Raw genomic sequence first — 17,252 nt, forward strand, 5'->3', positions numbered from 1 at the left:
GTGTGTGTGTGTGTGTGTGTGTGTGTGTGTGTGTGTGTGTGTGTGTGTGTGTGTGTGCGGGGGGGGATCGTTGTTGCTTGGGGTAAAGTAATATGTTGCAATTTCCATGTCAGTGCCAGGGAGGGTAAAAAAAACAAAACAAAAAGAAATAGCGGGAAAACACCACCGACCACACAATGGAACAAATCCTACCTCTCCCTGTGAAAATGTGAGTAAATAAACAGAAGTTGGCGATAATATTCTGAAAAGTAGAGAACCAGGTAGTTAGTGGAGTCCCTCTCACCTCCATACAACCCTTCTTGGACAGACAGCAGTTGACAACTATGCGTAACGACGCGTGCCTCTCGTGGCACCGTGGAAGGAGGGTCGTCAGACGCACGCAGACGCGCGGGTTTCTGCACTACATTCGCCTCCAGCTCGAGCTGGGGGATTGCAAGACGAAGTACGCGGTGTAGCAGAGATCCTTTTCCGCAGATTTCCACCCTCATCCCAATGAGCAGCCTCACGCGAGGGACCGTGCGCAACTGGAGAGGAGCGTCGCGGAAGCGGGTTTCCTTCACTGCGCTCTGACCTGTCATCATCATGACCGGGCTGAACGACGGGAGTGATTAAACTGCTGCAAACATTCTTTCCTCCACCTCTAAAGTCTATTGAAATTCCCACACTCGCACCCGCAGCCTTATTTCAATCGGCATTTGTCTTCTTCTCTTTTTCTTTTTTCTTTTTTGGAGGAGGACAGGATCGTTTCAGGCACCCCAGAAGTTCCGCAGGCGCAGTTCCCCTTTTCCACAGCGGCGCAGGAGTCCGGCTCGGCTGTTGCCGTGGTACTTTGCCAGTAGAAAGATAGCATCGTCGGTAGGAGGGGATACAGAGACTCCTGCAGGCTACTTGTAGCAGCCTGCGATCGCAGGTGTTTGGCTGATTCGCCTGTGAGGGACTGGAGGCTTCATCCTTGATCGAGTCACCCTCCGACTTGTGAGAAAGAGAGGAGAAAAAAAAGAAAGAAAGAAAGAAAGAAAAAAAAGAAGAAGAGAGAAAGCCTGGGAGAATGTTGCACCAAGTACAATGAGCGCAGGTTTGTCGCAGACACTAAAAACCATTAATGCTCCGTCGAATTCAGTTTTGATGAGCAAATCGGACTTGGAATTTTAAAAAGTGGATCCCGCGACTTTACAACCATGAGAAATACTTGGCAGCCTCCCCGGAGTGCGTTTTGGGAATACTGGACATCGCTGATTGCATGTCTCTTTTGGATTCACTACTCTAACGGGATGCCTCACGTTATTCGAATAGGTAAGTTGTCCAATTTTACATCAACACACACTCACACACGCACACACCAAAAACAGGTTTGTGTTGTAACCTTGAAAGTTGCGCCCTTATTCAGTCTTCAGCCGTGCGTACGCGGTTAGTTTTAGTAGTAAATGAGCAGTCCCTTTCGTTTACCGCTCACCTTCCTGGGCTCGCTGTGATTTTTCCATTTCAGCTTTTACTTAAACCAGGGGAAGCAACAGGAGACTATTAATGCACACGATTTCGCCCCTATAAAAATTGAAGATGCCTTCCCCACTCAGAGAGCGTGCAATATAATAGCACGGGTTGGTGTGACCTCCATGCTCTCTGTTTTTTTCTGTTCCACTTTCTCCAGCCAGCATGTTGAGTCACCAGCTAAATTCAGGCTCTTTGCCATGCCTTCTAGAAATAAGTTTTAAGGACAGTCTGGTAAATTAAAGACGAGTTCGGAATTAAGTAAACTTCTTTTGAAGCAGAAAGTTATCACCATTGCAAATCCATTTTAAAGCGCTGTGATAGCTTATTATAAAGACAAGACACAAAAAGCAACCAAATTGTTAAAAGTTGCCTCGTGCAGATAAATAATGTTCTTTTTTATTTTATTTTTTTTTTACATGTAGTTTCCTGTAAGCAAGAGATGCAACATATTTAAGCTGTCTTTGTCTGTTTCTTATCACTCACCGAGGAACAATGAGATTTGTCATTCTGAGGCTGGCGACGCGCTGAAACATTTCACGCGGCCAAGGGACAGAAACAGAATGAAGATCAATACGTTTTTTGTCACCAGGCAAATCGTTTTTGACATTTGGCAGAGTGCCATGCAGGACAATTACTCAAAATGGCATTGGCCCACATTAACATGCCACTACAACAGGCGGAGTGCAGGCTGGGGGAGTGAGAGCATATTAATGGCGTGGGGGGGGATTTTTGTCTTCCAGGTGTGAAAGCATGAGAAAAATATCCAAATAATATAGTTAATATATTCTAAGTTGGTAAATATCCTTTTTGAAAAAGGTATTCTGTTTATTTGACAAATCTGCACATAGCCAACATCTCAATCAGATCCTTTATTCACAATTTTTCGTATGAGTGTGATCATTTATAACTAAATACTTTTAAATGCAACCTATTTTTTTCCTCACAATAATTTCCATTATAGCTACATTTATTTGGACAATAACCTTGAGTGAATGCTGCTGACCTTCTGCATAATCTCTCGACTCTTTTCATGTTGTAAACATTGAATGAAACATGCTTAATATATTAAGCATCATATGCAGCCAGTGAGAAAAGCTCTGCATGTACCTGTGATTGGCTTTTGCACTCTGAAGAGCCATGACTTCTGACATAGCTGTATATGGACTTTGGCAACATCTCAGAGGTTGCATAAATCCTAAAGCTCTCCTCAGACTGATCTGAACTGAAATGGTTTGGTCAAAGGGCCATTCTCCCCCTTATTATTCGCGTGTGTGCGTGTGCGCATGTGTGTGGTTTCAGAGGCAGCAGCTCAAATGAAGACCTGAAATAGATTTGACAGGCTTTGTTTTTAAAAATGTCAAAGTGCTGAGACAAATTTACCCTGAAATGTGCTACAGTCGCACTATTGCTTTTTATAGAATCTATCACTGCTTGTGGTGCAGGAGCAGTTTGTTTTGTGTGTGTACGTGTGTGTTCCTGTGATTGTATTTTGACAAGCTGAGAAGAGCCACACGTAAGAGACGGTTGCTGAATTCTCCTCAATGCCCCAAGGGAAAAAAACAAAACATTTATAAGGCATATGTCTTCATGGGATCGTTTCAAAGTAAGCCTTTGTGAAAATGGATGTGTGTGTGTATTTATTTGTGTGAACCTTTAGAAAAAAAAAACGTGTGAAAATAATACAAATATGTTGTGGAAATTAGCAGTGACATGTTTAAACGCGACCTGAGTTGATGCGCATTCAGTGTGCTACAGATTGTAATTTCACTGTAATATTCAGATAGAAAAACACAAAGGACACTCACAGTCTTCTGATTCATTAGGGATGAGCAGCTTTGAGAATGGGTGTGTAGTGGGCCATTTTCTCCTCTTTCCCAATTTCTTACTTACTATCAACGCTTGTGAGAGCGCTCTGTGTCACAGCCACGCCGTAAAAATCAACAGAGGGCTCTCTTATAGTCAGTGCACGGTGGCTAATGTCGCTCCTCAGGACTGGTTACCAACACAAGTGAACCAGTGAAATTGGTGAAGGTGGGCCGTGGTATTTTAATGCGGTGCACTCTGTCTGTGCTGTGGTTAGGTGGCTTGCAGTTCTCCAAGTACACCATCTGGGTAATGGTGGGCATCCAAGGTAGAGTTGTTGCCATTGATTTTAGTGCTTTTACAGTGCATTTCTCTAAGTTGAGGCCAGATGGTCGCTCTGTCTCATTCAGCAGCTTCTATTTGTTGGAGGGGATAAAAGACTACTCTGCCTGTATTTGTCCTCTTACATGCTGTGTTTCTTTTTAGTCTCAATCCTCCCGCCTTTCAAAATCCTTTTTTACCCTCCTCGTACTGACATGTTTTGCAACCTCTCATCTCATCGAGGAACCATCTCAGTCGATAATGCAATGTTTTTATTGAAAAATAAAGCGCTCAAGGATGTGGATGTCATATCTCTCTCTCTCTCTCTCTCTCTCTCTCTCTCTCTCTCTCTCTCTCTCTCTCTCTCTTTCTCTCTCTCACTCTCTCTCTAAAGATAGCATGTGTGTGAAGATAATTTGTATTTTTGCCAACATGGAAAACATACACAGATTAGAATAGTACACTGATGATGTTATTGAATGTGATAGTTATTTGTCTCAAATTATTCTGCAAGCGGTATACTCGCTTTAATGTATTACTGCCGTACATACATACATACATCTTCTAGACAGAGGTTGCATAATTCAGAAATTTATCAGGATTAAAAACAAATTCATAAAATAATCATGTAATAAAATCAAAGCATGACAGATTATTAAATGTTGTCTTTTTCTTCTTTAGATTGATGAAACTAATCTATCATTTGTGTTCTTTTTTTCTCTCCCCGTCGCTCACTGAGGTTATTCACTGGCTGACAGGGATTTATTGAATAATCAATTACTTTATCTACCTAATACTTAAAGCACTTAATCAGTGCCAGTTAATCAATCCCCCTTGCGATTTCATGTTGATTTCATTTCCTCAGCTCTGCGCTCTTCACAACACCTGGTCACATGCATTTTTCATTTAGCTTCCCTAAAATGCTCTGGGCAGCTGAGTCTCCAGATTTAATTATTGTCTGTGAAGCAGACCCAATGTTTAAAATGTGAGCTGACAAATGTGCAGCACTTGAAGCCGCATGCGGTGTGACCGCTCTGAAGCTTCTGCTGCGATAAACCAAGCTCTTGGTCGCCACTGTTTTGGTTGAGGTGTCCAAACAGGGAAACACTTCAATGGCTTGTCGTTATCCCCGCACAGGCAACAGAGAGAGACTGAGAAGTTTCCATGTGATTAACTCTTCTGGCAAGCTATGGAGAGTGCACTCCTCACTCGCATGCTCCCTGAGATCCTCCATGTTAGTGGGGGGGGGGGGGGGGGGGGGGGGGGGTTGTACAAATGCCTCATCCGAAATGACTCAGACATATTTCAAGAGACTGAAAAAAAAAAAAAAGCTGTTATGGTATTTTGCAATTCTGCTTTTAACAAAGTCAAATCCAAAGGGGTGCTTATACTGAGAATTGCCCAAAGGAGGATATGATGGCTGGGTGGGAAGAGTGGTAAGAAGAGGAGGATGTGAAGGGAAAAAAAAATCTTGTGATGAAAAAGAACAATGAGAAGATGTTGCATCAAAAGTTGTATCAAATTAAGATGGCCATCAGTTGCTGAGTAGAAATGAATATTTCATTTTCATCTAAATTTAATCTCTCCCTAGACAGAGGGAGAGGAAGCAGGGAGAAGCCTGCTGGCGGTGGCTTGGGGCCGGGAGTTGCTGTGGTGAATATGAACAAAGGCTGGTAGAGGTCACAGAAGAATTGAATACACAGAGAAGCTTCTTTGATGTGTAATTCCATTATCTGTTGGTGAAAGCAGAGATTGAAATGGGAGGAATACAACTGTTGTTTTACCTGTGCTAACATACTCCTCTTCATCCGCTTGTATAAACATGGGCCGATAAATTAACTGCACAAGGAGAAGCAGAGGCCTCTTTTCTGCAACCCTGGCATCTCCAATAACACACACACACACACACACACACACACACACACACACACACACACACACACACACACACACACACACACACACACACACACACACACACACACACACACACACACACACACACACACACACACACACACACACACACAATATAAACTGGTACTCCATCCGAAACATTTTCTAAAACATATGTCTGGTCTCAGTGGGCCTCTTGTACACAATCCAATTCCATTCTCTTTGTCAGCACACTCGTGGCTCATCATTAGCTTCAATCTTGCTGATGAGAAACGGCAGATGTTCGTTTGGTTGAGCGGAAGACCCGTCTCTGAATGCGCCGCCTCTTCTACTCGCCTGTGATCCTGTTTTTTGACGCATTCTAAAAGAACATTTTCACTTCCATAAACAAATATCAGCTCCAGGCGTACCGTAATATGTCTCCTCCAAAGAGTTGGGGCCACGTTTTAAAGTCACATCAGTAAAGACAGTCAACATTTACTGAACCAAATGTGTGTCCAAGTACGAGTGTAGTGAGAGAAAAATGTCGACGCTCAAGAGAAAGTGCGGTAAACACATTACATGCTCAGAGTGTGTCTGATCACTACCATTAACAGGACTGAAGTGCGTCGAGCAAGTGCAGGTACTTAGCTCTATGTTCAGTCACACATAGTAATGATCATCCAATAATCCGAGCCACTAGGGGCTAATAGAGCGGATCTACCAACCAGTAAGATAATCCTGTGACACAGCAGGGCCCTATCTCGGCCCGGTTAGCTTAGCCTAGCCGCTGCTCACACACCAGATGGTGTTTTCATATCGCACTACAACGTGGTTGCCCGGCAGTGAAAGGTCTGCTGCAAGCATATGCCTCTGCCTATTGAACTAAATAAGGAGGCAAGTTCCCTCCTGGAAGTAAATGCAACCTTGTTTTCTTTCAGAAACTGTTATATGGATTTGAGGAGTTATTTAGCACATCCACAAAATTTCATATTTTCAATCATCTTTATCTTGCATCTCACTACACTACAACGATTTGGGCTTTTTGTTTTATGTGCTTGGCTTTTCGCCATCATTACCATTGAAACACATTTTCTGTGTCAAGATATAATAAATGATACATTAAGTTCTCAAGTATACAGTAGTTTTGATCGAATATCTGTTTCATGCAGTCACCCGGATATTGCCACTTACCACTTGTTCATTTTGCGAGTACACAATAATGCTCACTGTATGAGGCTTCAGAGGTATACATCATGGAGCTCAGTTTTACTGGCACTTTTAAGAAAGTCATACATATTCCAAAAAAATATTAAAATGATTTCAGAATGATCAGAAAACTACAAAATTTGAATTAAAATGATACAAAATGTGAAATTTATATTTAATGTTGTCTCATTATGAGCTTACGTCTGCGTCATGCCCTTAATACATGCTGTGTGAAAAAATAAACAAAGGTTAAAGTACCTGTTAGGCTGCTTTATGTGTTTGAGCTATAAAAAAAAAGGTGAAGAAATCACACAATTTAACACAATAAAATAAAAATTTAGAACCACTGTTCTCGATGAATGAATACATGTATGACTGACCTCATAACTGCCTGAACATCAAGTAAATTCTCTACACCAGAAGAAGTCACCAGAAAAAATTAAGAAAGAAAGACTAAGACGAAAATAAGAAGAAACACACATAAATAATAGTTTTCAACGTGTGGGTTGCCCACCACTGGGGGTGCCAGAAAGCTAGGGGGGTACTTTTTCCTGACATGTTTACTCTTACATTTATTTGGAAAAGAAATTGTTTTAAAAAGAAGCAAGTGGAGGGTAAAAAGATAGACTGTATAAAATAAGGTTAAGGGACGCTTACAACTCGCACAGTTAAAATAGCTACAGACTTTAGACAAAGACGAATTAGAAATTTAAAACATGTACAAAACATCCAGCTGGCACATAAAAAAGTTTATATGCAATAGTTGTTAATCTTGATCTCTTTTATGGGACTAAACATTAGGAATAATGAAACATTTCTACTTGGCATGACAAAGCATGGGCGTTGGAGCAAGGATGGGTGGGGTTGGGGTGGTGGTGGTGGATTTCAAACTGTGAAAAGGTACTTTTCCTTCCACCTTTTGAAAACCCTATACCAAATAGGTGCATGCACTCAATAAATTAATAACATATTATAAGAACGCAGGAAAGGAACAGTGGAAGTGCATCAATCAGATTGCTGTTTTTCAGAGAGGAGCTCTTCAGTTTGAGGCCATAGTAGCTAAAGGTCATCTCTTATAAATGCATTCGTATTGGAAATCAAAACTCAAATTTAATTTCTTATCTGAATGATACAAGGTCCTGGTTCCAAATCTGACTGAATTAAACTACTGAAATGTGTGTGTGTGTGTGAGTGTGTGTTTTCTTCTGAAAATGTGGATGAAACAAGCCTTTAAACAATTTTCACTTAAGAAGAAGACGTCCATCAGAAACACCAACCTGATTGATTTGGTGCACATTTGGCCCCCTTCCCCCTCCGTTCCCGGCTGCTGCAGGGAACGGATGTCATTATGCCAGGGCGTGTGCTTTTAGGATTTGACAGTGTTTTGAAATTCATGGCATGTCAATGTTGGCTATTTCCCTGTGAATGTTTCTGTACCAAGGCAATGAATCAAATTTCATGCTCTAGCCATTTGTCTTTATTATGCGCCCTTGTCCTTTCCATTTGACTCTCCCATCTCAGCCCTCCTCGGGGCTCCGCTGGAAAAGTCAAATAACATCAAAACAGCTTGAGAAAAAAAGCTTGATCATGGAGCATTTTGTTTCAGGGTCATGCCAGCAATATAACATAGTTAATTAGAACAATCTTGTTAGAGGTAATTTGGCGATTATTTTTTACATTTCAGCATCGGAAGCAATTTGTCTTCACTTCTCCAGGCAGACTATTTACATTCACAAAGAGCGTCCACTATAGGTGCATGAAATGCTGCAGCAAAAGAGACAGAAAAAAAACAGGGTGGCTCCATAGACCAAAGCTGGGGGACTCTTATTTAGCTGGTTAATTAGCTTGAACCTTTTGATCCCAATTTTAAAACTTGCATGTTGCAATATTGGCTCCTTTTGTGTTTTGCCCCAAGCCAGATAAAACTCAGCTTTATTCCTGTGCCTTTCAAACGCCATGGCATTCACCAGAGCAGTATTAGCTTCGCCTTCCTGCCCCTGTGAAAGCGTCACTCTTATCTGTTCCCAGACGTTCTGTGTAAACTTGGTCACCTCTGACACCTCACTTACATACAGTTACGTGCATGCATTGGAATAACAAGACCTTTTCTTCTGGCTGCTTTAAAGCAATCAGACTCTGACAGCGGAGGTATCAGCCGCAGTGCACAGGTTTAAATCCTATTTAACTTGGGCTAAGGACAATGAATGGAGGGTGACACTGTTTCATTCTGCCCTTTTAATCAAGCTCTCATTGTTATAGGTGCACCGCAAATGTCAGGTCTTGGTTGTGTGATTCCCTCAAATTGCCGTTCCATGACTTTAGGGAGATGTGTGTGTGTGTATGTGTGCGAGAGAGAGGGAGAAAGAGAGAGAGAGAGTTTAGGAGAGGGAGGGTGTGGGAGAAAGAAAGGAAGTTAGAGTGTGTGCATGACAAGGGGATGTATAAGGGGAGCTGGCATAGAATCCCTGGAGCGTAGGGGTAGAGCAGGAGTTACTAATCAACTGTGAGAGAGCCGGCGAGAGAAGACTCGCCCTCTATTTTCCCCCCTGAGAGAAAGAGAAGGAATAGATAAGACAAACCTCTTCAGGGCAAAAACACTACAAATGAATGGCTATCACCCAAAATATTGGGGGGGGGGGGGATTGGGGGAGGCAGACATTCTTTCCTCCAAATTCTGGATCACAGCTGCCTCCCCCACCCTCCTTTTTTTCCTCGCAATAACAAATGCAAGGACTACCGCAGCAAGTGCATAAGACTCGGGGTTTACCTCCACGGACCCAGCGCTCATCCCCCCCACTGATGGATAGCCGGGAGGTTGGAAGGCAGTGTCAATTTAGTTAACACAGCCAATACCCAGAAGATTCCACTCAGCACTCGCAGTGTGCGCAGGCGAGACAAGCCGGGATGCTCTGTCCTCCGTCTCGCCCGGTGTTTTACTGGCTGCCGATCTACTGTCCAGGTCGCCCCCAGAGAGCAGTGTGGTTAACCACAAAATGTTCCCCTGTGACTCATCGGACGACAGCTTGTCTGCATGTGACCACTTCAGATATATGGAACGAGGCAGAGATGATCATTGACAGGGGAAGGGAAGAGGAGGACAGACTGTGGGCGGTGTGAGGCTGGCAGTACATTTTAGTAAAGCCATTAGTGACGCTTGTATGAATTAGGGCATTTAATGTAAAGCCAGAAAATGTGGTCGCTGAATGTCCAGCGGGCTTCTTTTCTTTTACCCTTTCAGATAAGGTTGGAGAAGTACAGATGGCTGTCATAGTAACCACTTAGTTGGCGATCTGGATTGATTAGTAGAGATTATAGCTTGTGATTAAGCAGCAGGGTTTTTTTTTTTTTGTTGTTCAAATCAATTTTCTATCACAGAGAGTTAATGAAGAATTAAGCTTCTGATTGTTCCTAAATCATGTTTTCCAATCTCCAGTGCTTCTGTTTCGATCCTCAATAATTTTTTTCCTCCTTTCCCTTCATGCTCGGTTTTGAGCGTTGTAGTTATATTTCACTTTTATTCACGGCATTTGATGTCAGTTATAATTCCTTTATATTGGTTTAAAAGAAAACACATTTTGTATGTTTTTTGGATGCATAATCGAAACTCCAACTGTAAATTTGGTTTATTCTGCTTTGTTTGTTGCATCCACAAAACATCACATTTTAGAAACATTTATAAAGTGCAGCTGCTGCTGTTTTCCATATTCACCAGAAAAAAAAGTATGCCTTAATATCCCCCGTTTTTACACCCTTAACCTCTGAGTTATGTTTTTACTTTTCTTGAAAAATAAAAGGGAATGAATGCAGAGAAAGCTGGTTAATTTCTGATTTAAACCAACCAAACAGGGAGCGATGCTCCTAATTGCTTTTCACCAAGACTGCACATAATACTATGAAATTTTCCTGCGCCAATATAATCTGCAATCAGCAAGTATTATCTGGTTTGATGAAAAGGATCAATTGAAGTAATGCTGCAGTAATCGTATGCAAATTTAATGAGGCATCTGCAGTGTATTAGGCTGATTATTTCCATTGCCAAAGCAAACAATGCATGTCCTTGTAACTTGCCATTTAGTCAGAGTTGCAATAAAAAAAACACATTAATATTAGATATCATAGATTTGTTTAAAAGACATTCAGGGTTCATTTTTACAGAGTTTGACATTTAACATCTGTATGAATAAACTGCAGAAATTCAGAGGCTGAGACATTTAGTCAATTATAAATTAAGTAAATGCTGTGACTTTTGTCCCCAAGTGGACATTACAGTTAAATATACAACAGATCTTTGTGACTGGAAAAAGGAGAAATACATTTGATCTTGTTGCTTTAATCACATATCTGACTCCCAAATCCACTAAGAAAATTTAGAGGGGAATGCTTTTGAGAAATGTCAGGTCTTAACATGGTCTGGAAGGCCGAGTAGACATTTCACAAACTAAAAAATAGTGCCACCACAATGGTACTGTTTTTGTTTTCAAACCTCAAATCAGTTCACCACCACAAGTAGTTGTTCACTCTTTATTTTGTTGAACGTCATGAAGAAGTTGCATACCATTTCAGTTTTTTTTTTTTACACAGAATTATTATTACTGAGAGAAATTCAGGACTATCTGAGCTCTGACCACATTAAAAATAAGTGGCATTTTGCTGTCATCACAGAATTATTGCTCAGTTAATGTCCTGCTCAGCCTCTTTGTGCACTGTTCACATATGGATCGCCTGTCTGCCAGAGCAGTAATTACTTTAAATGTGGTTAGGAACATTTCTTCACTGTAGAGAATGCAGTCTGCAATTCAGTGTAAAGAAAAGAGCCCTCTCTTAATAGGAGAAGTTAAAACAGGAATTATTCACAGTTACTAAAAAAGTCAGAGGATATTTCAGACAATTTAACATTTTTTTTGTTCACAAGTGTTTATTCATACACTTTACTTTTCATTCTAATATTAAATTGGCAGTTTTTTTTAATACATCCAGAGCTAAAACACATGATTGAACTTTGTCATTTCAGAGGTCGAGAGAATTCACTTGCAACAATAATTTAGTTTTGTATTGTTTTCTTAATCGTCTTTTCAAGTCCCATACATTCAAAAGTCTCACACTCTCATTTGTGAAGATTTATAGGCTGAATTAATAATTAATTCATAATTTGTGGACTTTTAATTAATGGCTTTGCATAAACTTGAACTTTAGATAATAGTTATTAACTATTTCCCTTTTCTTCTGACATTTTATTGTATAGATGTTACTTCAGCTGTACTGTAATCAGTTGTGTCGACAATCATTACGTTTTAAAGGGTCCCTGAAATAATTCTATTAAAATACACCAGTATTTAGCATTATTTTTTCCCCTTTCGAATGATATATGACACACCAATGACAATCACACCACTATCTTGCTCTTGAGCGCCGAACGTCTAAAAATGCCTTTAAATCTCCCGCCCTGTGAATCTGACCTAGTTTTCCCAACTTGCCGTAGTTTTGCGCTGTGACGTATGAGGAGTTATTTACTTCCGCCCACAACAGCTGATCGTAGTGTCTTGTTTACATGTGCTCTGCATTATCGCGTTATTTAGCAGTTTTTTAGAGTCATGCCTAAGCGTTGTGTTGCGGCTGGGTGTTTCCAAATGCCCAGTCCGTCTGTAAGTGTCCATAAATTCCCAAAAGATGAAACTTTGAGGAGATTATGGACAAAACAAGTGCAGCGCACTCGCTCCAACTGGACACCAACAGAGGCCTCCTATCTCTGCAGTCAACATTTCACGGATGACTGTTACGAAACAGCACCCGCAATCCGAGAGTCACTTGGTTTTGATGTGAAGAGGAAACGTATCCTGAAACCTGGTTCTGTCCCCACCATTTTTAAACGGCTTTTTAACGGATTTTTAAACCCAACCTTCAGTAAGTCTTTTTAAAACCTGCTAAAACTTAAGACAAATAGACCAATAAACTTTGCAAAACACCCACTCTGACACAAGGGTAAATACCCGGTCACACACAATATGTGCACACGGGTAAATACCCGGTCACGCACAATATGTGCACACGGGTAAATACCCGGTCACGCACAATATGTGCACACGGGTAAATACCCGGTCACACACAATATGTACTCACGGCTCAAACATGTATGGTTGAACGCCTTGATTTTCTTCTAATTCTTCCTCCGATGATTCCTCTCCTTCATCTTCGTCCAAAACCAACGATACGTCACTTAAATCTTCGCTAACATCGCTCCTAGGTGCTTCTGTATCGCCAAACCCCTCCATTCTTCAATCAGCTGATGTTGTTTTGGCTGGGACATATAACCCCTCGTACGTCATATCCGGTCTAGCTCAGGCGGCTCACATTTATGGCCCGCAAATATACCGTCGTCTGCTGCATCATGTAAAGTCAATTAAAAGGGTCGGAATTCGGACTTTTATCTGGGAATGTTATATACCTTTCGAAAGCATATTTATTCTTCTTTCTAAAGATGAAATCTGAAAAACATTTCAGTTACCCTTTAATCAAGTGTGTACTGTGTGCAAGTTAAGAAAATCTCCAGGCATTGAATAAACTAGATACAACATATAGAATCTCCTCCTGATGCACTTCTTTAACATTTTCCATTGTCAGATGTGGCTTTTGGCCATAGTGTGTTAGAAAATCAACGGTTTAACAAAAAAGAAGCTAAAATAGTTTTCACGCTTGAGGTGTCTTTAAAACATTATGCAGGTTCTGTGACCTGGATTTCCAGTTTGTTCTAATCCAGGCCAAACAAAAAACGATCATCGACCTCACACAATCTGCCTTCACACTGGAGGACAGTACGAGACGACAGCACACGCCTGCTTTTCTGAGTGGAGCCTATTAGTGAGCTGAGCGTCTTCAGCCACTGCCAAATTTAAAACACAGACCAGGAGGGGATATTACCTCCAATTACTTGCTGTGGCACATTAGAGAATTGTGAGAACGATCCAACTACAGGGCTGTCAGACATTTTTCCATGTATTAATTCATTTTTGTTTTACATTATATTATTCATCGTGATTGAAAGGGAGCACTGTCTCCTTCCCCTTTCCTTGTCTCCCTCTTGTATTCCCCATCTTCCTGTCTTTATGAAAAAGAATAACTATTGAAGCCATGTCCTTTTAAGCGGGCGAAAGAGAATCTTTTGTTTTGGTCCCATTCATTACTCTCACTTTTTTTCTCACCAGAGAGAAAATGTGACCCCCGCTAACATATGCTCATTGTGTTAATCCCTCGCCGGGATAAAATGAGAGCCGCCTTCGCTCACCTTCTTGACCCACGCACCTTCTGTCTGCTCAACACACTATATTACAAGACTTGCATTTCAATTTGCGAGTTCAATCACAGACAGCTCACGAGCTGCCGGTTTTGGAGGCAACTGGACCTCGCTTCAATCTGTTCTCCTCCTGTCTCTGATTCATTTATGATTATTTAAACATATTAAATGGCTTGAACAAAACGCTCCCAGAACCAAAAGTTTCTACCTTTCCTTCTTCTCTTTCCTCTCTTTTTTCTCCAACACTTCATTTGATTGCAGCCCCCAGCCACCTTTGCCTCCTCCCAGCGCTTCCCTGGTCATCTGTGCACCTTGATTTGAGAGTTGGAGGTTGGGGGTGGGAATAACAGCACATGGAAATGGGCTGGTGATTGCCTTCTTTTCCACGCAGCGATGGAGGGCTTGAGTGATCGTGCCCCTCAGGCCCCTCCTCGGTGGTTGATTAGCTGTGGAACCCTGGAGCTCTGGAGTGACACGCTGGCTCATCAGACCCTGCTCAGCCTGTCAGGGACCCCCTTGATTGCACGGTGCTTCATAATTGTTCCCCCATTCTGCTTTAGTGTCCGGTGTGCTGCTGCTGCCGTCTCCTCTTCATGTCAGTAAAAGTACCGCAGTATGCTTGACTTTTCCCATTGCCTTTTTGAATGTACACACTTGAAAGGTTTCTGCGTCAAGCAGCTGTGTTATATATTTAAGGAAAAAAAATCTCATCCATCCAGAGAAAGATTCAAGTTAGTCACAGATGACAACATGGCAATGCTCTCTGAGACATTCAATGCATGGAATTTATAGTAGAGCTATAGTAGAGCTGAAATATGTCATCTCTCTGAGGTGTGATTCCTCCTAATGAGATGAAAATGAAAAGGTCCTTGATACATGCCAGTAATAATGTATATTGAAATGTATGGAAGCAAGGCTGAACTGAATTAACAAAAAACTGAAGCAGAATTTATGCCAAGAAGCGCTTCTTCTTGGTTCAATTCTCTGTTTGCCAACACTGGCAGCCGTGAATTGTTCCAGTGTAATATCTTTTTTAGTAAGGCAATTGGAAAAGAATTGCCATTGTGGCATTTATAATCACATGATTGAAAGTTAAAGCAGTCAGAACAGAGAACTTGGAAGTCTTTGACCCAGGTTATTGATTCATGGGCCTTATGTGGCTGAACTGCCCGAGAGGTGGAACTCATCAAATCATGGACCGTATTAATTATTTTTATGTTCTGGCATTCGCCTCAGGTGACACTTGAATTTCTTAAAGTTGAGACTTATGGCCATGCCACAGTGATCGAGCTGTAATTTTCTGGCCGGCATTAGATTGACTGGAGTCTTTGGAGCTTGCACTGGACAGCTAAACTCAAACCTAAAGTACAGTATGTGCAACAGAACCAAGAACTGAAAGGAAGTTGGTTATCTGGAATTTTGGGGCCGTCATAGTGAACTAATTTATTAAAAACAAAACAAAAAATATGAAAAACACTTAATTTAAATCAGAAAATTAAAGAACTGTGGGCATCATTTTATCCTAAAAAGATTGAAACGATTTTAGAGCAATATAAGGGCCTGAGGAGAGGAGGCTTCTCTTCATGTTAGATGTGTGGCTGAAGAACCAGTTGTCTGAGTGTTGAAGCAGAAATAGTATGTTGCTGGGGTGGTGAGGATCCTTTATAATCCTACAAGCTCTGGTTCTGCAGAGTGGTGAGTTTGATCCAATGGTACGCTTCACTCAGCTGAGCAAACCACTCTCTCTCTGCTATGCTAGGCAAAGTACTTTCCATAACACTCAGTGGCACCTCCTCTTATTCTGCTTGCTTCAGCACCAAAGTAGATCTTCAGGACCACTGTGTCACACAGTTTTTACCTTTTTGATTGTGTGGAAAACAAGGTTGATGTTGGATGTGCTCATCTTACTTCTCTGCCTCACCGAACTGGAATTGTTAGTGATCCTTCTGCCAATCACAGTTGTGTCAACGTGACAATGGGTCTGTACCGGAACACACTTATGCTACCTTAACCTTTTTATTCAGACCCTGTCATTGCATGATTTCCCATATGTATTTGTCATAACCATAATTTTGAGACCATTTATAATATCTAGAAATGACAGAAAACAATACAACATAGCAATCAGTGCCTTATGATTGTGCAATCACAGACAAGATATGCCAGTGTGTCACAACATGTGCTTCTCAATATCATCAAAAACAGTCATTGTTTGACAAATTATTAGATTAGATATTTAAGTTGAAAGGGCAGAAGCACTTTGTGCACATCTTTCGACAGTCATGCAGTCAAAAAATCGGAATAAATCAAGGCACCATTGTCATAACAAGGATAAAGGCATTTGGCAGTGTCAATGACGACCCAGACCATCTAAAACACTCCATTATGAAGCTCATAATCTAACCATACTGCCAGGATGATGACGATGGATATTGCAGAGTTATTGGGATGTTTTTAAGGACTTCCAGTTCAAAACATTGAACATTTTTATGTTTCTTGGTTCAGCATAAAAACAAAAAAAACATTTTTGCATTATTCACATGCAACACTGGGTTTTCTGCTGTCAGGCCCGTCGTTTTCGCCACTGGTGTCAGGCCCAGCAGGACTGCACTGTCCACTAATCTGTGGGGCCTTTCCACTCACGAGATAGCTGTGATGACCTCCAGTCACTCCACACAACAGCTGCTTTTCACTCAACCACGGCACACAAAATGACACATTTCCTTGGCCACTAGAAGCTACTGCCTGTGTACGAGACAAAAAGCAACGCCTATGCAGCAAGACGTAAAATGTAAAAGACAACTTCCATGTTTTGTAGAATAACTCAGTGTGTGCAATTGCATTTAAGTGCATGTCAGATTCCATCGTATTTTCTACCAAAGAAGTGGTGACTGTGGCCACAGGCTTATTTGTGTCCAGAATTTTTACTCACCAAAAAGGTTTTTACTGATGTGAAGCTGATATGAAGTCACTCACTTGTATTTGCTGGTGTGTTTTTTCCTCATTCCTCTTTCCATCAAATTGAAAGTATAAACATGGTCGTTTTCACGCTCTTCTGGCTTTCTGTAATCTTCTATCGACTTTGACACATTTGCTTTATTCACCTATTACAATCTCAGTGATTTTTACCTGCTGCGCATTTTCTTGACGGTGAGTATATTACATGACTTTTCCTTGGCGTTGCTCTGATAGAAATTATAGTGTCACAGCTCTTGAATGAAAAAGGACTCAGTGTCAGCCTTGTACAGCATGACAGACTTTACAG

The 17,252-nt window shown here is 41.3% G+C and overlaps 1 protein-coding gene across 1 annotated transcript in view; it reads left to right on the forward strand.

The window, feature by feature from the left end:
• Positions 1-1,178: 1,178 nt before the first annotated feature.
• Positions 1,179-17,252, forward strand: part of grik3 (glutamate ionotropic receptor kainate type subunit 3) — a gene marked incomplete at both ends in the record, with an annotated part of 106,413 nt that continues 90,339 nt past the window's right edge. The window contains one exon of the mRNA XM_080500865.1: positions 1,179-1,293. Within this exon, the coding sequence (XP_080356991.1) occupies positions 1,179-1,293 (115 nt within the window). The remainder of the gene's footprint in view (positions 1,294-17,252) is intronic.

This window comes from Blennius ocellaris (genome assembly GCF_963422515.1).
Source record: "Blennius ocellaris genome assembly, chromosome: 8".
NCBI lineage: Eukaryota > Metazoa > Chordata > Actinopteri > Blenniiformes > Blenniidae > Blennius > Blennius ocellaris.